This window comes from Papio anubis, chromosome 13 (genome assembly GCF_008728515.1).
Source record: "Papio anubis isolate 15944 chromosome 13, Panubis1.0, whole genome shotgun sequence".
In the NCBI taxonomy this organism is placed as follows: domain Eukaryota; kingdom Metazoa; phylum Chordata; class Mammalia; order Primates; family Cercopithecidae; genus Papio; species Papio anubis.
Window position 1 is genome coordinate 86324924 of NC_044988.1, and position 22902 is coordinate 86347825.

General features: G+C 43.1%; 1 protein-coding gene across 3 annotated transcripts in view; it reads right to left on the minus strand.

Moving 5' to 3' along the window:
• Nucleotides 1-22902, minus strand: part of ASTN2 (astrotactin 2) — a 1032132-nt gene that overhangs the window by 463584 nt on the left and 545646 nt on the right. For all 3 annotated transcript variants that reach the window (XM_017949334.2, XM_017949333.2, XM_017949331.2), the window contains one exon: nt 8199-8349. In XM_017949334.2, the coding sequence (XP_017804823.2) occupies nt 8199-8349 (151 nt within the window). The remainder of the gene's footprint in view (nt 1-8198; nt 8350-22902) is intronic.

A 22902-nucleotide genomic window follows, 5' to 3' on the forward strand; every position in this document is an offset into this window, starting at 1 on the left:
TGATGAATTAAGAGAATGAGCTTTGGAGTTTGACAGAGTTTGGAGTTTGCTCTGCCTTTACCTGGCTGGCTGGATTTGGGCATGTTTCTCATACTTTCTGACTCTATTTCCTCATGGATAAAATGGGAGTAATAATAATGCTTGGCTTATAAGGTAGCTGTGAGGATTTCCAGGGCCAGGCACATAATTAGTACTGAAACGCTCTCTCTCTCTATCTGTATCAGTAATACTAGACCTGATATTATTTATAGCATTTATTCATTTATTTTTTAGTAGCTTTAATAATATCAGGCCTAATATCAGGCACTGATCAAGGTATTTAATACATACAGATAATTCTCTATCTGTGGACCTATTTGACCAGAGGATACTTTGATGAAGACACCATGGGGAAGATGTGTCATCCTGTAAATCCTGTTTCCCAACCCAAGAGTCTGAAGTTATTTCCATAAAGACACCTGCCTGCTGCCTTTGCATCTTTCTAACAATTTTTAAAAAGAAAAATAGGGCAACTATCAGTCCCCTCATTTTGAATTTTGAAAAAACCTGTCTCAGTTGTCTTCTGAATCTATCATACCCCATGTGGCTGATCTGCAGGGATAAATTTAGCCTTGAAAGTCCACTTCTGGAAAGGAAAAACAAGTCTCTAGGGGCCAGACCCCATGGAGGCTCAGCCCAGCTGTACGGTGTAGGAGGGTTACATGCCCAGGCAGACAGGGCTGGGCTTTCCCTCGTCAGCAGTGCCTGGGCTGTGCTCCAAGGTGATTTCTCACTCTGCTGATTCTTCTTGCTAGTCTTCCCCACATCTCTTGAATTTTGTTCCTTTAATTACAGTCCAATTGAGTTATTAAAAGGGGGAAAGGATGAGCAATGGAGAAAAGCCATCTCTCTCTCTTACTGAACCAGATTCCAGTTTTTGCCTCCCTCTGAGAAATGCTATAAGGTCCCTGGCCTATAATAAATGGAAATCCATATGTTTATTCGTCTTGACTTTTAGAAAGGCAGCCTCTTGTTGTTATCTTTCAGCAGCTCTGTGCAATCAGGGATCCTGTGATCTTTCCTAATATCTGGCAGGCCAGATGGTTTTTTAGGTCAAAGTGAAAAAAGAAAAAGATGGGGCCGAGGAGGCAGAAATGTGAATGGGTGATTTGTAAGGTTGAGGAGTGTGTGATCAGTTTGAAATTGGTCTGGAATTCAAGGGCAGGGCTAATAACTGACCATACAGGCTCCTCCTGAAAGACACCATCACTCTAGGACCCAGCAAGTATGCAGATCCTTCCACTTCCTTTCTATGAAGGCCCTGACTATTCAGTGTTGCCCCTCCTTTCTATCCTCCTTTTCCATTATATTTCTCCACATACCCCAGTTTCCTACCACATAGTTTTATTTTTCTCATGTGTGAAGTGAAGGTAATAATATCTAGCTCATATTATTACTGTGAGCATAAGGTCGGTTGAAAGAAGCAAAGCACTTAGAACCGTGCTTGGCACAGTCTTTGTGTGGATGGTTGCTTTTATATTATTAGCTTTTCTTTTTTGTAAAATGGACATGATAGTTCCAGGTAGGTGACAGTTATAGGCATTAATTGCCATGAACATAGGCAAAATAGCACATAGTAGGTGCTCAGTGAATGCCAGTTCTCTCTTATGACCATTCTTTTCTCTGCAATACTCACACCAATCCTCTCAGATAATTCTCACACAGAGAAACAAAGTGGTTTGTTCAAAGTTACGCTGCAATCCTGCTGAAGTCTGTCTTGTCTTCTGAAGGGGCTTATAAAACAAGGCGTAACTCTTGTGGTGTTTTGCTCCTGGTCCATTCACAGTGCTGGATACAGGAATGTTGCAAAATAAATAATTATACTATACAGTGACAAAGGTGATGCTATGGGGCCATTAGCTGTTGGAATGTGCAACTGGAAGGGAGTCTTGGAATTAAATCTAGCTTGTATTACTACCTCCCTACATGAACTTGAGCAATTTCTGTATCTTTCTACGCCGTTGTTTTTCTGTTTGTATAATGGGAGAGGGTCCCTTCTGGCTCTAGTAGCCCTTGTCTGTGTCCATGCAATGGGTAAATGGGTAGACTAAAGATGACCACACATTCTTTGCTACTCTTCTCATTGACAGGTGAAATCTAGCTCTCTCCCCCTTGAATCTGGGCTGACCTTATTGACGTGCTTGACCAATAGAATGTGGTAGAAATGATGTTCTGAGACTTCTGAGGCTGGGGACTAAGAAGCCTTGCAGCTTCTGCCTAGGCAGTTAGAACGCTGCATCTTGGGATGGTCCCTTGGTAAGCCCAGGTTTCATGATGTGAGAAGCCCAAGCCAAATGGGGAGCCCATGATAAAATCATCTATCCAGTCGACAGCCCTAGCTCAGGTTCAGCATAGCCAGTGTCAACCACCAATGATGCCAGTCCTAGCCCCAGACAAGTAATAAAGGAACCCTTCTGCAAATGACTCCTCCAGCCCCAGATGTCCCATCTGTCTTTGATCAGAGACAAACCAGCTGTACCCTCCACCTAGTCCTGATTCAAAAAACTATAGACAAAACAAGAGTGTGTGAAGCTACTGAGTTTTGGGGTAGTTTGTTACACAATAATAGAAAGCTGGAACCAGGAAAGTGAGCTATGAACTGATACTTCAAAAGGGGTATTGTGATCACCAGATTGTCTGGTGTTGGGTTAATCAAAAGGCTTCCCATGCTGGGAAAACCAGAAAAACATAAAAGAATGGCATTAGTGAAATGCGTCAGGGGGCAGCAGTTACTTAGAGATGGTGGTGGAAGTGTCCTCCATACGATGCTGTGATTAAGTGCTTGCAGTTTTCTTTGTTTTTGTTCTCTATCTTGATTAAAATTTTGCAGTGTTTATACTGCCACACAGAATAAATGGACCCATAGCTTACATTTCAAACTGTGCCTTGCTGACATCATTATGTTTGTCAGATTTATAACATTTCCAACACACAACAATTTTTCACTCTTGGAAATACTGAAGGGGAACACAGGCTCCCTCTCTTTTCTGATGTTTCATTCACTGTTACTTCCTCTATCCCTGGTCAAGGGATATGATCTCCTTGTAAATAACTGAAAATAAAAATAGTAGCATAATTATTTATATATTATTTACTGTATCACCCTCCTCATATGATCTTTTACTTATTATCAGTATGTCCTTGCTATTGTAGCAAACTACTACGCAATTGGTTGTTTAAAGTAACGCAAATTTATTATCTCACAGTTCTACAATTTAAAAGTCCAACTTGGGTCTCAATGGGCTAAAATTTAGGTGTTGGCAGGGTTGCATTCCTTTCTGAAGGTTCCAGAGGTAAGTCTTTCTCTTTGCTTTTCCAGCTTCTAAACACCACTTCTCTTCCTTAGCACGTAACTGTTTTCCTCCAACTTCCTAACTGGCAATGCTGCCTCTCTCTATCCCACTCCTCTGCCCTCCTGAGCACACTCTGACAATCCAAGATACTCTCGCTCTTTTAAGGTCAGCTAGTCATCTTAATTCCGTATGCAAATTTAATTCCTGCCTCTGTCATGAAAGGTAACATACCAGTCACAGGTTCTGGGAATTAGGATGTGGACATCTTTGCAGGGGCCATTATTTTGCCTACTACACATCTTATGGCCATCTTCCAATTGACCAGTTACCTATATGAGAAACACATTATCCAAAGGGAAGCCTCCCACAGCAGAACCAGAAAGCTGAGCAAAAATATGTCAGATTTTAAAAATCTTGTGTTTCAAAAGTTGAGGTCTAGAAGGCACAGCTATTATAGAAGGTAAAACAATAATCATCATTATAATGGCAATAATAAAACAATAGAAGAATCTGTGATCTGTTAGAGAATTACCTTCCCTCGTATCCACAAAGAAGTAAAGGTCATTTGAGCTGGTGGAAGAGAGGAATGTTGGAAGTCAAATAAAGTAATCTAGAAAATGCTAATGAGTATCGTAAAAGGGGTCCCATCCTCTATCCTTACCAGGCTAAGCCCATGCGTGGATGAAGAGGATGAGGGGATACAGAATATCAGGTGGGCTTGAGGGTTATGAAGGTAAAGGGGTTCTGGGCATCCCTTGCTATATAGCACAGGTTGACAGCAAGCATAGTGAGTGCTCCTCCCCACTGTGAAAACAGCGGAGTATAGATCCTGTCCTGGCATGTCTAGATCAAAAGAGCTCCAGACAGCTTTTCTCAGATCCTCCAGGTGGAACTGTTGGACATTTCTCATGCCCTCTAGAGGCTGGAAAAGCTAGCTGATGGACAGAGTCAGCTGGCTTTAAATGACCTTGTGGTGGAATAAAGCAGATGAGGCAGCAGCTGTACTACACACCTGTGATTCAGGTGGGAATGGAGAGGAAGGAGAGTGAGGGACAAGGGTCAAATGAAGGAGCAGGTACCAGATTAAAAAGTGATGGCCCAGCACCAAACATCCCCTTAGCTCCTAGGCCTTATGGGTACATCGGCCCTTTGAACTCAAATGTTCAGTTAAGAGATGGGAGGCAGAAAAAAACTGAAATTGACTAGAGTTAAGTTTCCACTAACAATGGAACAGAAATGAAATGAAATTCAGTTACAGAAACGTTATAGAACATTAGATATGCTGTGCTCCTAAATTTGTGTGGCCGCATATATATCCACTACATACAAATATCAGTAATGTGGTCTCATTATCTCACTTATAAATGGTACTTTGTAAATCCCAGATCATTGTCAGTTATGTTCTTTGAGCCTTTTGAGTTTTTTTTTTAAAGAAAAATTTGTAAGTACCATTGCTGCCTTTTGAAAGATTAAGAAACTGATGCTAATGAAGTCAACATAGACTCCAAAGCTATGGTCATTCTAATGCCTAAATCCAGGCTTTAGCCCAAATCACTCAGCCCAATCTCCTTTCCATGATTCTTCAACAAGAACTCATCTCAGCTCCCAGTGTGGGAAAGCAAGCCAAAGTGGCCCTGGCAGGAGGACTGATAGTGAGACACTGTGTTGGTCTTCCACCCTGCCACCTGGTGGTAAGACCTTGGAAAGTCACTGCTTCCTGAGCCTGTTCCACATTCCTGAGGGAATCTACCACTGCTCAGGTTTGTTGTGAGGATGAGCTCTTAGCTTGTAGACATGCTTTGAGAACTCTAAAGTATTCTAAAAATATAAGGCATTATTATGTAATACCTGAAGGAATTTCTTAGAAGGTGACCTAAGAGAAGAAGTTTCTCTTTACAGACATGATGGAAAGTCTACAGAGAAATGAAAGGGATTTAAAATCTCAGGATAAACGTGGGATTGCCCTGTCTATTCTGAAGCACAGAGAGGAGCTTGTCTTACATCCATTGAACCCTAAAGTAGTGGTTTTAAAATTACATCCTTAATCTAGAGAGGAGGGTCTTTGACAACTTCATCAGACCGTTGAATTTTCTCTTATCCCCTAGGGAATGAATGTTCTTTCTCTTTCTTTCTCTTTTAATTTTTCCAGTTTATGTGAATAAAAGACAAAGAGACACAAGCCCAACCTACACACACACACACACACACGCACACACACACCCCTCTGTATTTGAGGTGTCATTCCTATGGGATGTCTATCCTAAAAGAAGAAGAGAAGGATCTTAATTAGAGAAAAGAGAACTAATGGAAAAAAGGAAAGAGGCAGACAACTTAATCCTTTGAAAAAGGTCAGCCTCATGTTGTGGACATAACACAGGACATCCTTTTGAGCTGTCTGTCCACAGGCTGGGTTTAAGCCTTGAGCAAATCCTCCTCTCCCCCACTAGCACCTTTCCAATGTGCTATATGAAGGGTTAGGTTTCAATGGTCTGAGGCAGACAGCTGTTGATGTATATCAATCTAGCATCTACAACTCCTATTGCCAGCACCCCAGTTTTTCTTGAGAATCTATGCCTTCCCCCATCTCAGGGCCATGCATTTCAGGTGTAGCTGCCTCCTGGTGCAAGCTCCAGGCATGGCTGGCTCTGGGATGAGCCGTTAATCCCCCTGACCAGTAATTGGTGCAGGGATAGATGGGCATGACAATCAAGTTGGCCCAATGAGAAGGAATCTGGTGACAGTAGTTGGAGGTACTAGGAAAGAGGCGTTTTTGTCCTGTAGGACTTGCATCCAGCCTGCAGCTGGCCCGAGAATGCTGCAGTGCTAAGGAAAGTAGAGCTAAGATTAGCAGGGGGATTCCAATGACATTGCTTGAGCCCTTCAATCCAATTTTCTCCAGACTTCAACTTAAGCCAATGCATTTCTTTATTTCTTTTCTTTTTTTTTTTTTGCCTATACTAGTTTGAGTTTAGTTTCTATCACTTGTAATCCTGAGAATTCTAATCACTAAAATTTCTAATTGCCCATTCACCTCTGAAGATCTGTTGATCTTTGCATCTCAAATATAGTTTCACTGCATTATCTCATTCTAGAAGCTTCTTCATATTGATCTCCTGACCTCTGTCTGTTTCTCAGCTGGTGTGTAGCCGCATTAAGGGCCAAGTGTGTGTTCTATCTCCCTTGGGTCTTATTCAGACAGCCTAGTCCACAGCAGGATTCCCATCCCTGCTTCTTTTTTTTTTTTTTTTTTTTTTTTTTTTTTTTTTTTTGAGACGGAGTCTGCTCTGTCGCCTAGGCTGGAGTGCAGTGGCCGCATCTCAGCTCACTGCAAGCTCCACCTCCCGGGTTTACGCCATTCTCCTGCCTCAGCCTCCCGAGTAGCTGGGACTACAGGCGTCTGCCACCTCGCCCAGCTAGTTTTTTGTATTTTTTTTAGTAGAGACGGGGTTTCACCGTGTTAGCCAGGATGGTCTCGATCTCCCGACCTCGTGATCCGCCCGTGTCGGCCTCCCAAAGTGCTGGGATTACAGGCTTGAGCCACTGCGCCCGGCCACTCCCATCCCTGCTTCTATCCTTCGCTTCTTCTTTCTTTTTTCTTTATTTACTGAGATGGGTACTTTTGGGGTATTGAGCCAAATCAACAGATTCCCTGGGTTCTCCCTCAGTTTTTTAAGAAACATAAACTGAAAAGCCAGTCTGTGCTATAACGTGTCACAGGTGACTTAATAAAGCTAAGTACAGCACACAGTAAGGATACTGTATGGAAAAGAAGGTCACCTGTGGGGAGGGAAAAGGTTTTATAAAGGAGATGTCTCGGGAAAGATGTTCACTTGTTTGCTTCATAGGCTTGGAAAGCAATTCTTTCTAGGCAGAGAGAAGGTACAAGAAAAGGTTCTGAGGCATGAAACAGGCAGGCAAGTTCATAGAACCCCATCTAATCAGCTCCATTAGGCTCTAGTGTAGATTGAAATGAAGCAATAAGAGATGTGGCTGGAGAGACTGAAAAGGGACCACAGAAAGAACATTGAATGCCAGGCTGAGTTTAGCCTATGTGGCAATGTTTCCCAAGTGTATTTTCAAGATACCCCAACACACACACACACACACACACACACACACACACACACGTTAAAAAGTCAGGTTCCTGGGACTTAATTTCCTCTCTAGAATAAAAGCTTCTAGAGGTCAAACCCTGTATCTTAGGTCATTCTTATAAAACCATCAATTTTGGCACGCCCTTCTGCAAGCAACAGGAACCCTCCCACTTCTTCTTCTGTGACCTTGTCCCACACTAGATACTAAAATTCCAAGCAAACAAGGCTGCCTCTCCCTTCCTTCATGTCTTTGCTTGGCTGTCTCCCCTCTTTCCCTAATGTAAGTTGACTCATCTTTTGAAGCCAAAGCCAAAGCCAAAAGCCAACGTTCCAAGGAAGCCTTCTATGAAACTGAGGTCCCAGCTGAAACTTTCTCTTCTGGACCACACCAAAGCACCTCCTGTCCATACTAGTTACACCTCATTGACATTCCCCCTACTATTGTATTCACAGAGGTAAGGCATTCCCTGTCTTACTCTCAAATGGACTGTAAGCTTCTGAAGGTCAGAAGTTCTCCAAGACCTATTGTGTGGTGGGCACTTAAGTTATAATATCTTGTTTCATTCTTCCAACAATTCCAAGAGGTACGTATAATGATCTCACTTTACAGGTGAGGAAACCAAGGTAGGTTGGCATGCTGAAGGCTGCAGAGGTAGGTGAGGGTAGTGCGAGTGTGATCCTCCTTACCAGCATTCCCTCACAGGGCAGGGCTTCCAGCAGGTGGCCTTAGCACCTGGGCCACTGCCATGTTCCTGGGCCAATGGGCACTTACCACACATCCTGAGGAGTCCACCTGCCGGTCAGATACACACTTGAAGTTGCGAGTGCAGCCCCCATTGTTCCGAGAGCAGTCACGAACTGGCCCGAAGGAGGACAGCAGGTCATTGATGGTTTCAAAGTATGTCGACAGCATCGCTTCTTCCCTTGGAGAGAAAGGGGATGGTTAAACCCCAGAGACATTGGCATCCCTAGATTTAAAAAAATGTGAATTCAATACATTTGAAACCATAACTTATTTATAATCAGGAAAATAATAACAATCAATATTACAAAAAGGAAACAACAACAGGTATACCATCATATGACACGGTGCTTGTCAAGTTGTGATACAGAGAAATAGACCTAGAACTCTATACTCTTTATTTCATTAATACTTATGATTCTTGGAGGCAGTCATGAGATGTACACTTTACTATAAGTGAACTGTGGCTTAGCAAGGTGAAGTATCTTGCTGAAGGCCAGCAGCTTACAATGTGACAGAAGTAAAGTTTGTATTAACTTCCAGCTGAGTCCAAAGAGAAGGCTCTTCTCACTACCTCTTAGCTTGCATCCTACCTGTTTCTACAGATTTCAGAGCTCCCTATAGCAACTCTGCAATTGGGCACATTCCTATTATTCCAACTTTGTGAATATAAAATTGAAACCATGAAAGATTGTGGGACTGACTCCAAATCCAACAGTCTATAAACAGCAGAGCCAAGACATAAACACAGGAGTCTGACCCTCTAGGGCCCTAGATCCTTATTTTTCAGACTATTGTGTATAAGTCACACCATCGAGACTGTCAGCAACAGTTGTTGGAAAGCTCATGGGATTCCAGGGAAATACATGATTCCTCCCAAATGAGGTTCTTAAAAGATAAGACTAGACTTGATACCATAATCCATGGATCTGCCAAAATTTTATGAGATGGAATTCTCTACAATGGACGATACAGATGGGAGCTTCTGATGCTGTCTTCTGCAGAAAGGGCCCGAAATAAGAGATACACTTGCACTGGGGTATATGATTTCCACACTTACAGGAGATTTTAAAGGAGCACCATGAGCAGTGAGAAGAAGCACATATCCTTCCCTGGTCTGTGCCTCATGAGGTCCAGAGCTGTGAAGCAAGGGAAATGAAGCAGGAAGAGGCTAGCACACACTAGAGGGGGTATCTCTGCACCATCCTGCATACCTTCTCCCATTCTTCTCCACCTCAGGCTTGGACCAGGTTTGAAACTCCTAATTCATTTCCTGCCTCCAGTCTTACCCCTTCTGTCCCATCTTTCATACTGACTGTCATTGAACTTGGTAAATCCCAGCTCTAATTAGATACTCCTCTGATCAATAGCTTCCCAGTACTTAGAGAAAAAATATAAATTAACTTCTCTGGCATTCGGACTTCATAATCTGGTCCCTGATTACCTGTCCAGCCCCATTGACCCTCTCCTCATATCTCTATCCACTAGGTACAGGCCTCATCTCATTCCCTGAACACAGAATCTCTGAAAACAGGTTCTAAACTGGAAAGTTACATGCAAAAGGTTTATTGACGAGCCCTCTTGGGAGATGCATCTGTAGAAGGCGAGGAAGGGCTGGGCGTGGTGGCTCACGCTTGTAATCCCAGCACTTTAGGAGGCCTAGGAAGGAGGCTTACTTGAGCCCAGGAGTTCAAGACCAGCTTAGAAAATGTGGCAAAACCCTGTCTCTACAAAAGTTTTTTTTTAAATTAACAGGGTTTAGAGGAGCATGCCTGTGGTCCCAGCTACTCAGGAGGCTGAAGCGAGAGGATCTCTTGAGCTACAGTGAGCCATGATCAAAACCCTGTCTCAAAATAAAATAAAATAAAAAATAAAAAATAAATGGCAAGCAAACAAGGCAGGATTTGATAAAGGGAGAGACTGACCTACAATGCGGGTCTAAAGCATCAGTTGATCCTGCAGGGAGCTCTGGAGCTGAGAAGGCCCTTTATGGATGTCCTGAACTAAGGCAAGGAATCCAGGCCTTTGCATCCCCACAGTAGCCAGTCATTGGTGGGGGCTGCTGTCTGGAATGGGATACACTTGGATAAGCCAGTTCCCTCAGGCTGAAGGCAATGCCTAGTCACTGACAGCCACAGCTGGTGGGGGGGTGGGCTGGCCCTGAAGAGGGTATCTGGGTGTGGTACCTGCAGGCACCTCTCTCCATCCCTAATCATGCTCTTCCTTCTGCCTGAGATGCCCATTTCCAAATGCTTACCTGATGAAATCCTAAGAATCTGTCTTTGAAAACTCTTCATATTCATTCATTCATTCATTCATATATTATAAAAGTTTACTGAGTGCTTACCATGTACTAGGCACAATGCTAGGTGCTGGGGACACGGCAGCGACATTAGGCAAGGTCCTGACTCCCGAACTACACAGTAGCTTTATGTTACCACCTTTATGAAACCTTCTCTGCTTCCCCCTACTAGAATTAATTCCTTTTCCCTGTGAGCATATTGGCTAAATCTTTTAACTTATTGATCTTAATTATCAGCTTCACAGTCTCCCAGAGAGACTATAAGCTTTTAAAGGAAAAGGCTCAAGATGTATTCATTTCTCTTTAGCCCTCCAGGGGCCTGGAAGGAACCTGTGCTAGGTAAACGTTTTCGAATAAAACACAGAAAACACCCAAAGGCTTAGACGCAGTCTTCACCAATGAGTAGTTTTACTAAGAACCTCCTCAGCAGGGCAGTCTTCTCTGTTTCCCCACCTCTGGGTCCCCGCTCCAAATCCTTCCTGTTCAGGGATGCAGCACAGGGACAAAGGAGAAGGGTGAGGCGCTGCCAGGATTATCCCTTGCTTCCTAACTTTGTATGCAGCCAGGTGACAGGTTTATGGGAGAGGAGAATTAACAGTTCCTGAAATGAACCTCTGGGGAGACTTGCCACTTTTGAATCATGAAGAGAGTTGAGGATCCTGGGAAGACATGAAGCCTATTAAAATATTAATACCCTAGAAGGGAGAAGAAGAAATGGAAAGTAGGAGGAGGAGATAAGGCAGAGGGACCCGGCTGGGCACGGTGGCTCACGCCTGTAATCCCAGCACTTTGGGAGGCCTAGGCGGGCTAGGTCAGGAGATCAGGACTATCCTGGCTAATGTGGTGAAACCTCATCTCTACTAAAAATATAAAAAATTAGCCGGGCATGGTGGCATGTTCCTGTAATCCCAGCTACTCGGGAGGCTGAGGCAGGAGAACTGCTTGAACCCGGAAGGCAGAGGTTGCAGTGAGCCGAGATTCTGCCATTGCACTCTAGCCTAGGTGACAGAGCGAGACTCCCATTTCAAAAAAAAAAAAAAAAGACAGAAGGACCTGAGAAAGTGAGAGAATAAGAGACAAACAGATAGAGAAACTGTTGAGAAGGAAAGAAGGGACACAGAGAGACAGAAACACATACAGTCACCTGGAAACAGATAAAGTATAGATGGACAGACAGAGAGACAGAGAGTTATACAGGGACACAGGTCATAGAGACAGAGAGGAAAAGAAAGGCAAATAGAGGAGAGAAAGAATGTGAAAAGATAAAAATGAAAAGTTAGAATTGGAAAAAGAAAGCAAAGAGAGACACAGAGGCATAAGAAACAGATGAAAAGAGGAGACATCCTCAAGGTAAACAGAACAAATGAGTAAGTGTGCTGAGGAGAGGGAGAGAAGGTGGAAGGGGGAGTGAGAAAAGGGAGCAGGAGGAGACAAATGCAGAAAAGACAGAATGAAAGGGAAGAGAAAGACACTGAGTGAGAAAGAAAACAGAGGCCCGGCACAGTGGCTCATGCCTGTAATGCCAGCACTTTGGGAGGCTGAGGCAGGCGGATCACTTGAGGTCAGGAGTACGAGACCAGCCTGGCCAACATGGTGAAACTCCGTTTCTACTAAAAATACAAAAAATAGTCGGGCGTGGTGGCTCGCACCTGTCATCCCAGCTACTCAGGAGGCTGAGGCAGGAGAATCGGTTGAACCCAGCAGGCAGAGGTTGCAGTGAGCCAAGATGGCACCACTGCACTCCAGCCTAGGAGACAGAGTGAGACTCTGTCTCATAAAAAGAAAAAGAAAAGAGAAGAAAACACAGAGCCATGGAGAGCAGAGCCGGACAACAACAAAGAAACAAGGAAAGGGAAGTGAAAAACAAGCAAAAACATGTCACCTTTCTGTGGAACCTGGAGACAGTTCAAGTTATAAAAATACAAAGGCTGTCCGCTTTTAAAAGGATTGAATCCGCATAAACATCAGTTACATGAGGGGAACATTACTTAAAACACAAAGACCTGACACAGGGGCCATTACCAAGTCAAGAGAAGTGATTGTGTCAGGCTAGGGAATGAAGAATCTGAGCACAAGACAGAAAAAGAGCTTAAAGCAGACACTGGCATTTTCTGAACTCTGTGGCTCAATCCTTCATCTCGCTTGTGGAGCCCAGGGTTTAAGGTCTGTCGGCTCTTAGAGCTGCCCCAATCTGGGGGCGGGGTGGGGGGCAGCAAAGAGAAGAATGGAAGAGCACTGGGGGCGGAGACAGGCTGGACTGATGGACACTGCCCTGGGGCATCAGGAGACCAGGGTGAGAATCCCACTTTTGCCAGCAGTCACCAAAATTATCAATATCCTCTTCATTAGTTAGGATTTCCTGGGCACCTGCTATGTGCTCAGCATGGTACTAGGTTTCCTTCCTGTAATATTATCTGTGATTTTCACAAGAGCCCTAGAAATGACAGTTTTATACCCAATGTGCAGCTGGAGAAACAGGGTCTTAGGGAAGTTATGTCACTTGTTGCAGTTCTCAATGGCGTGATGCAGTGAGGCCAGGCTGTGCACTCGAATCTGCGTGACCTCAAGTCCTGAGCTGCCTGAGTTAAGCTTCAACAACTTACTCTGTATCTTGGGCAAGTCAGAGCCCTCCTAACAGTAAGGCCAGTAAGAATCTGTGTTCAATCTCTCTGTCTTAGCAGAGGAGGACAGAATGGGCAGAGCCTGGGCGGTCTTTACGTACTTCCCATAACCTGATTCCTGGGTCATGCATGTGATCCACAATAGCCTCAATCCATGCAGGAACAGAAGGGGAAAGCACAGTGTTTAAGTTTACTAGAAGGGCCATAACAAGTACCATGAACCAGCTCACTTAAAACAACAGAAATTTATTCTCTCGCCATTCTGAAGGCCAGAAGTCCAAAATCAGGGTTTGGTAGAGCTCTGGTCCCTCTGTAGGCTCAAGGAGAGAATCCTTCCTTGCCTCTTCAGAGCCTTCCATGGCTCCCGGCCATGCTTAGCTTTCCTTGACTGGCAGCTTCAGGACTCCTTCCTCTGTCCCCATCATCACATGGCCTTCTTGCCTGTGTGTGTGTGTCCTCTCCTCTTCTTAAAATGACACCATTTGGGCTGGGCGCGGTGGCTCACACCTGTAATCCCAGCACTTTGGGAGGCCGAGGCAGGTGGATCACGTGAGGTCAGGAGTTCGAGACCAGCCTGACCAACATGATGAAACCCCATCTCTACTAAAAATACAATAATTAGCAGGGCGTGGTGGCAGGTGCCTGTAATCCCAGCTACTGAGGAGGCTGAAACAGGAGAATCGCTTGAACCCAGGAGGCGGAGCTTGCAGTAAGCTGAGATCACATTGCACTCTAGCCTGGGCGATGAGCAAGACTCCGTCTCAAAAAAAAAAAAAAAAAAAAAAAAAGAAAAGCAAAAAAAAAAAAAAAAAAAATGACACCATCAGTTGGGTTTAGGGTCCACCTTAATCTGTTGTAACCTTTTCTTAGTTATATCTGCAAAGGCCTTATTTCTAAATAAGGCCACATTCTGAAGTTCTGGTGAACACAAATTTTGTGGGGACACAATTCATGCAATTACACAGGGCACAGGGCGAATGTGCCCACATTTGCTTGGTAGGACAGAGCCAGAACTAAATAAAACACCTCAGTCCTTGACTCTTATCAAAGTGCTCCTAACACTGCACTGGCTCTTCTCACTCTAGACACTTCATGTTTCATTGTGGTCCTTACAGGGTTTGAAAAATCTTAGGGAAAGGATCATGATGAAGTCACTCGCCATATTATCTGTGCCTTTATTTGGAAGGAGAAAAGACCAACTTCAATTAAATACCTACCACACTCCAGGAACTGTGTGGAGGGTTTTCAACCACTCTACAGAACAGAGCTCAGCAAACTTTTCTGTACAGGGCTAGATAGTAAAGATCTTAGGCTTTGCAGGCTATACAGTCTCTGTCCCAATCACTCAACTCTGCTTTTGTGATACACAATCATAGACAACACACAAAAGAATAAATGTAGCAATGTTTCAATAAAACTGTATTAAAGACGGGTGTAGTGGCTCATGCCCATAATCCAGCTCTTTGAGAGGCTGAGATGGGAGGATAGCTTGAGCTCAGGAGTTCAAGACCAGCCTGGGCAACAGAGTAGGATCCCATTTCTATAATTTATTTATTTTTTAATTAGCCAGGTGTGGTGATGTGTGCCTGTAGTACCAGTTACTCAGGAGGCTGAGGTGGGAGAACTGCTTGAGCCTGGCAAGTTTGGGGAGGTGGGGGTCAAGGATTCAGTAAGGTGTGAGCATGCTACTGCACTCCAACCCGTGTGACACAGTGAGACCCTATCTCAAACAACAACAACAACAACAACAAAACTATATTTATAGAAAGACACAGCCAGATGAATTATTTTCTGTTTTAGATGTGAAAACCCTGAAGTCAGTGTTGGAGTTAGGATTTGAACCCAGGTAGGTCCAACTTCACATTCTCCTACATGAATCTTCTGAAACTCAGCCTTCTCATCTGTAAAATGGGAACAATATCTGTCTCACTCTCAACTCTGTAGATGATTCTGAGGATATAATAACATGATATGGAAATGTGTTTTCCAAACCCTAAAACCTAATGCAAACTTATTCATTGTTTATTCATTCAATAAATATCTGAGCACCTGCTGCATGCCACGTACTGAGCTGATTATTATTATGGCTTTTCTTTGGCCTCCCAGCACCTGTTTCTGTTCCTATATAACCCAGACATTGTGTAAAAGGTTCCAAACATCTTTTTATCTCTGACATACAAATTATTATTTTTTCTGTTAATACTGGTTCCAAAACAGAGATAGCCAGACCCCACCAGACTGGGTGAGACAGCCATCCCCTCATTACCTGACCGGTCAAGTGCAAATGCATCACCTGGATTCCATTTGGCTGAATCAGCCCAAGCCCCACTCAGAGTGAGCATTAGGCAGGGTGGCTGGGAACAGATGCTGACATGGCCCACTGTTAATAAATACCAGGAAAGGTCTGTGTCACTCATAGAGAGATGTGAATGGATGATGCCAAGCCAAGACAGTGACAAGTCCCCCACTGATGCAGATTAATCATTCGCTGGTAATAGCCGGCAACCTTGTTTCCTGAGCTCCCTGGGAAAGAGGAACCTAAGACAAGGTACTGATAAAAATCAAGCTTCTGGTGGGCACGGTGCCTCACACCTGTAATCCCAGCACATTGGGAGGCTGAGACAGACAGATCACAAGGTCAGGAGATTGAGACTATCCTGGCTAACATGGTGAAACCCCATTTCTACTAGGACTACAAAAAATTAGCTGGGCATGGTGGTGGGTGCCTGTAGTTCCAGCTACTCAGGAGGCTGAGGCAAAAGAATTGCTTGAACCAGGGAGGCGGAGGTTGCAGTGAGCCGAGATCGCGCCACTGCACTCCTGCCTGGGCAACAAAGCGAGACTCCATCTCAAACAAACAAACAAACAAAAATTCCAGCTCAGTTTTTTTTTTTTTTTTTTAATTTTAAAGAAAGAAAGCTTTGTTGGGATATAATTCACATACCATATGATTTACCTACTTAAAGTGTACAGTTTAAGCAGGGTACAGTTTAAGTGATCAATATTTAAATATTTTCATCAACTCAAAAAGAAACCCTGCCTCTATTATGAGTCTCTGCCTACTTCCTCCCAATACCCCTAGTATTGGGAAACCACAAATCTTCTGTCTTTACAGATTTACCAACTCTGAACACTTCATGTAAATTAAGTCATATAATCTGTAGTCTTTTGTGACTGGCTACTTTCAGTTAGCATAGTGTTTTCAAGGTTCATCCATGCTTCAGCATGTATCACTACTTCGTTCCTTTTGTATTGCCAAATGATATTCCATTATATAGATATTCCACATGATATTCATCCATCATTAGTTGATGGACATTTTGGTTGTTTCCACTTTTCAGTTACTATGAATAATGTTGCTATGAACATTCATATACAGGTGTTTATGTTGATACATGTTTTCATATATCTTACGGCTCCCCCTGCCCTGGGATTTAGGGAGCCTTCTCAGCCCCTAATAGCATGAGCCACAGTGTAGAACAATAAACAAGAGGGCAAGTTTGTCTGGAGTCAGACTGCCCTGAGATGGAATCCCAGCTTCACTCACTATGAGATCTTGGGTAAGCCTCTTCTTTTTGAGACGGAGTCTCACGCTGTCATTCAGGCTGGAGTGCAATGGCGCGATCTTGGCTCACTGCAACCTCCGCCTCCCGGGTTCAAGCGATTCTCCTGCCTCAGCCTCCCAAGTAGCTGAGACTACAGGCATGTGCTACCACGCCAGATTAATTTTTATATTTTTAGTAGAGACGGGGTTTTACCATATTGACCAGGCTGGTTTTGAACTCCTGACCTCAGGTGATCCAGAGACCTTGGGCAAGTCTCTTAAACCCTGAGCCTCAATTTTGTCATCTGTAAAATGGGGATATTAATACCTAACTAGCAGAGGTAGCATGAGTAATAGATTAGAGCAAATGTGTTCAAATGCCTGGCACACAGTAAGTGCCTAACAACTGATAATAATTAATAGTACCGGAAAGTCCCTCAAAGTTGCAAGAACCATGCCTTGAGAATGTTGAGAAGCTCAATGGAGGAGAAAGGATGAATGATCTGAGACCCACATGGTCCATTACTCAGTTAAACATGTTTCATTGGTGCTGGGCTTGTTCTGGGCACTCGGCTGGGTTCCTGGGAGACATAGGAATGGATGTGACATAGCGTGTGCTAGGCAGGAAGAAAAATACTAACTTAGCAAGATAAGTGAGGCCACAGGACTAAAAAGATGACTCTCTCTCTTGCCAGACCTTGGAAGTAGGAGCCCAGAGAAGGCTTTTTGGAGGAGGTAATGTAGAGCCTGAGACATAAAGGATGGGTGGAAATTAGGTAAAGGGGGATAAATAGAGTGGGATAAATAAATTCTAGGCAGAGGGAAAGAATATGCTAAGGCCTAGAGGTAGGAGAGGGAATACCCTGATTGAGAGGCTTCAAGAGATGCAGAAATGCTGAACTGTGAAGGAGGAGGTGAGATATGGCAAAGGCTGAAACAGCAGGAGTGCCAGGAGCCAGGCTAGAGAAGATTCCTGTGTGCCAAGCCATGGTGATTCTGGACTTTACTCTGGAAGCTATGGACTGCCACCCAAAAATTTAAAAGCAGATCCTGCTTTTATATAGAGTAATATCATAGATGAATAGTTTATACAAATCATTATGGCAATAATAGTTAATGCTGATTGTGCGTTCATACTGTGCCAATAAATAGTTTAAGCACTACATGTATCAACTCACTTAATCCTCCCCCAAAACACAATGATGTAAATGACACATTCCCATTTCATAGGAGAAAGAAACTCAGGCACCATTTTGAGGCTGTTTTGAGACCTGTTATGGATAATGTAGGTAAAGCATTAGGACAGTGCCTGGCACATGGTGACTGCTTGATAAGGATTTCTTGAAAAACATCTTCCAGGGGAGGGATAGGGTGAGGTGGCACAAGCCACAGGGAAGTAGATTTGAACTTTTCCAAAGTCAGCAATATTCAGCAAGGGAACACTCTCTTCCAATTTACTGCTCCAGCCTTCAGGAATGCATACTGAGGAGGGATGGCCATTTTCCTGGGATAGTTGTGGAAGGAATCAGGGCTCCAGGGGAGAGGGTGTACAATATTATGGTGATAACAACATTCACAAGGGCTACTATCTACTGAGAATTTATGACATGAGAACTTTGGCTTAACATAGATTATCTCATTTATTTATTTTTTTTTATTATTATTTTTTTTTGAGACGGAGTCTCGCTGTGTCACCCAGGCTGGAATGCAGTGGCCGGATCTCAGCTCACTGCAAGCTCCGCCTCCCGGGTTTTTACGCCATTCTCCTGCCTCAGCCTCCCGAGTAGCCGGGACTACAGGCGCCTGCCACCTCGCCCGGCTAGTTTTTCGTATTTTTTAGTAGAGACGGGGTTTCACCGTGTTAGCCAGGATGGTCTCGAACTCCTACCTCGTGATCCGCCCGTCTCGGCCTCCCAAAGTGCTGGGATTACAGGCTTGAGCCACCGAGCCCGGCCTCATTTAATAATTGCCTATGGGATTGTGCTATTATCCCTGTTGATATGGTTTGGCTCTGTGTCCCCACCCAAATGTCATGTTGAATTGTAATCCTCAGTGTTGGAGGAGGAGCCAGGTGGGAGGTGATTGGATATGGCAGAGCGGGGAGGCAGTGTACTTCCCCATTGAGGTTCTCGTGGTAGTGAGTGAATTCTCACGAGATCTGGTTGTGCAAAAGTGCGTAGCACTTGCTCCTTCGCTGTCTTCCTGCTGTTCTGGCCATGTAGGACATGTCTGCTCCCCCTTCCCCTTCTACCATGTTACTCAGTTTCCTGAGGCCTTCCCAGCCATGCTTCCTGTACAGACTGTGGAACACTGACTCAATGAAACCTGTTATCTTTATAAATTACCCAGTCTCAGGTAGTTCTTTATAGCATGCAAAAACAAACTAATACATCTGTTTTTTTTTGTTTTTGTTTTTGTTTTTTCAATTTGAAAAGAAGTGTACACACTCACGTGCAGGACTTGGCATTTACAGAGGGGAGAGGACTGGCAGTGAGTCCTAGTGACAGAGCTGGGTTTCACCCTGGGTGTATCTGACTTCGGACTCTTTAGTGTCCTGCCTTTCTCTTTAAGAGTTCTTTCCACCCAGAGATTCTGGGACTGGTGTTTTAGCTGACACTTAACATTCTCCTTCCTCTAGCAATTGTGGTTTGCAGTAATTTGGGTTGAGATATATATATATTGCTGTTCAGAGTGGTCTCATAACTTCCTGTGACTGTCTTGTGCCTCTGAGTAGCTTGTAAGCTTCCTGCATGCCTAGAGTCCTCCTCGGTCACATCCCTCAGTGCACTGGGCCTGCTGCAGCTGTTCGCTGAATAAGGACAGGTGTTGAAGGAAGAGAAGGAGGGCACAATAAGGTCCATCAGCTGTGCAGTCTTTAGAACAAAGAGAAAATGATTGTAATGTCTGTTGTCCATCTGTGTGATGGAGGCAATAATATTCAACTCACAGAATTGTGGGTCAGAATTCAAAGAGTTAAAAAATATGAAAGTCTCATCACCAGGCTCAAACAGATAAAGATCCTCAATAAAGGGCTGTTGTGTTTTGGAAATGAGTTTGTGCATTTAACAAATATTTACCCAGCACTCAGCCCTGGAGTTGGAGGGTGGGTATAGACACAGCCTCATTTTATTGCACCTCACGTTATTGTTCATTGCAGATATTATTTCTTAAAAGTTGAAGGTCGGTGGCTACCCTACATCAAGCAAGTCTATCAGTGCCACTTTTACAAAAGAAAGTGCTCACTTCATATCTATGCGTCAGATTTTGGTAATTCTCACAATACTTCAAAATCGTGTTATTATAGGTTATGGTGATCTGTGATCAAAGGTCTTTGATGTTCCCATTGTAATTGTTTTGGGGAGCCCTCATTGCGCTCATATAAGGCGGCCAACTTACTCGGTAAATGTAAGGCCTCCCTGTTCACTGAGATACAGCAATATTGAAATCAGGCCAATTAATAACCCTACAATTTCCTCTAAGTGTTCAAATGCAAGGAAAAGTCACACATCTCTCACTTTAAATCATAAGCTAGACATGATTAAGTTTAGTAAGGAAGGTATGTAGAAAGCCAAGACTGACTAAAAGCTAGGCCTCTTGCACCAGTTAGGCAAGTTGTGAATGCAAAGAAAAAGTTCTTAAAGGAAAATAGAAGTGCTACTTCTGTGAAGACACAAATGATAAGAAAGTGAAACAGCTTTATTTCTGTTATGGAGAATGTTTTAGAGGTGTGGATAAATTAAACCAGCTACAATATTCCCTTAAGCCCAAACTAGGGCACAGTCCTAATTCTCTTCAATTCTATGAAGTCTGAGAGAGGTGAGGAAGCTGTGGAAGAAAAGTTTAAGCAGAGATTGATTCATAAGTTTTAAGAAAGGAAGCCATCTCCGTAGCATAAAAGTGCAAGGAGAAGCAGCAAGTGCTGATGTATTAATAGAAGCTGCAGCAAGTTATCAAAAATATCTAGTTAACATAATTAATAAAGGTGACTATCTTCAACAACAGATTTTCAATGTAGATGAAACAGCCTTGTATTGGAAGAAGATGCCATTTAGGACTTTCATTGCTAGAGAGGAGAAGCCTGGCTTCAAAGATGCAAAGGACAGGCTGCCTTTCTCATTAGGGGTTAATGCAGCTGTTGAAGCCAATACTCATTTACCATTATAAAAATCCTAGGACCCTTAAGAATTATGCTAAATCTACTCTGCCTGTGCTCTATAAATAGAACAGCAAAGCCTGAATGACAGCACATCTGTTTACAGCATGGTTTACTGAATATTTTAAGCCCACTGTTGAGAACTCCTGCTCAGAAAAATGAGCTGTGATGGAAATGCATAAGAGGTTAATGTTGTTTTCATGCCTGATAACACAGCATCCTTTTTGCAGCCCATTCATGAAGAAATAATTTCAAGTCTTATTATTTAAGAAATACATTTTGTAAGGTTATAGTTGTCATAGATAGTGATTTTTCTGATGGATCTGGGTAAAATAAATCGAAAACCATCTGGAAAGGATTCCCCATCTTAGATGCCATGAGAAACATTTCTGATTTATGAGAGGAGGTCAAAATATCAATATTAGCAGGAACTTGGAAGAAGTTGATTCCAACCCTCATGAATGACTTTGAGGGGTTCAAGGCTTCAGTGGAGGTAATAACTACAGATATGAAAATTGCAAGAGAACTAGAATTAGAGGTGGAGCTTGAAGATGTGATTGAATTGCCACAATCTCATGATAAAACTAATGAGAAGTTGCTTCTTGTGGATGACCAAAGAAAAGTGGTTTCTTGAGTTGTAAACTACTCCTAGTGAATATGCTGTGAATACTGCTGAAATAAGAACAAAAGATTTAAAATATTACATAAACTTGGTGGATAAAGCAGTGGCAGGGTTTGAAGGAATAAATTCACTTTCAAAAAGAGTTCTGTGGGTAAAATGCTATCAGACTACATCACATGCTACAGCAAAATCTTTTGTGAAAAGAAGAATCAATTGTTACAGCAAACTTCACTGTTGTCTTATTTTAAGAAATTGCCACAGCCACTTCAGCCTTCAGTAACTACCACCCTGATCAGTGAGCCACTGTCAACATTGAAGCAATACCCTGCACCAGCAAAATGATTATGGCTCACTGAAGATTCAGATGACCAGTTTTTTTTTTTTTTTTTTTTTTTGCAATAAAGTATTTCTTAATTAAGGTATGTACATTATGTTTTAAACATGACGCAATTGTACACTTAATAAACTATAGAGTAAAAAATAACTTTTATATGCACTAGGAAACAAAAGTATTTGTATAGTTCATTTTATTGTGATATTTGCTTTATTACAGTGTTCTGGTACCTAACACACAATATCTCTGAGGTGTGCCTATATACAGAAAAGAGCAAAACAAACATGGGTTTTGTCTCTCTAGGGCTTACAGTTGTTGGGACAAGTAAGTTCCTCTTCAAAGACTCAACTTTCTGGTCATAAATTGTAAACCAAACTTACCCCCTTCTTTTTTCACAAATCGGGCATCTACCCTATTTGGAAAAGTTCAAAAAAGATCAAAAAGGGCATCTACCCTATTTGATCTCAGCCAACTGGGATCAGCTTAGATTGTGCGGTCCAACCCCAGCCAATAGGGGAAGGACACACAAACAGGAACTGCATTAGGGTTAAAAACCCCTTCTCTCCTTTGTTCAGTGTGCTGTTGCGATTGTAACCAGCACAAGCAGCACCCTTCTGCAGAAGTAAACATGCCTTGCTGAGAAATTTTCTGTCTAAGCGTGGGTTTCTTTTGGCTACACCGAGCACTTGTTTTCAACACAGGTAGTTATTGGAACAGTCACTCAACAAATACCTGCCTTAATATCAATATGTGTGTCTGTGTCTATAGCTATGGCTATGTCTGTTATATCTGTATCTATGTCTATATTTCTATATCTATACATCTATGCCTATGCCCCTATCTATACCTAAATTTATAATAACAAACTGTGATAGATGCTTTAAAAATACTGAATACAATAAGATCATATGGCAGAGGGACTAAGTTAATCTAGGGATTTGGGAATGGGAGTGTGCAGTGAGGCAGATTTCCCTGAAAAATATCAGGCCCTGAAACCAAACCAGCCCGTGATCTGGCAGGGTTTCATCACGCCCAGGCTGTCCTCAGGAGAGCTGTGATGATGTGTGTCCTCCACTCCCACCCTCACCATGCACAGTGACCATGGAGTCCATCTGATTGCAGAGACCATCATTCCTCTGGCAAAAAAATCCATCTTCT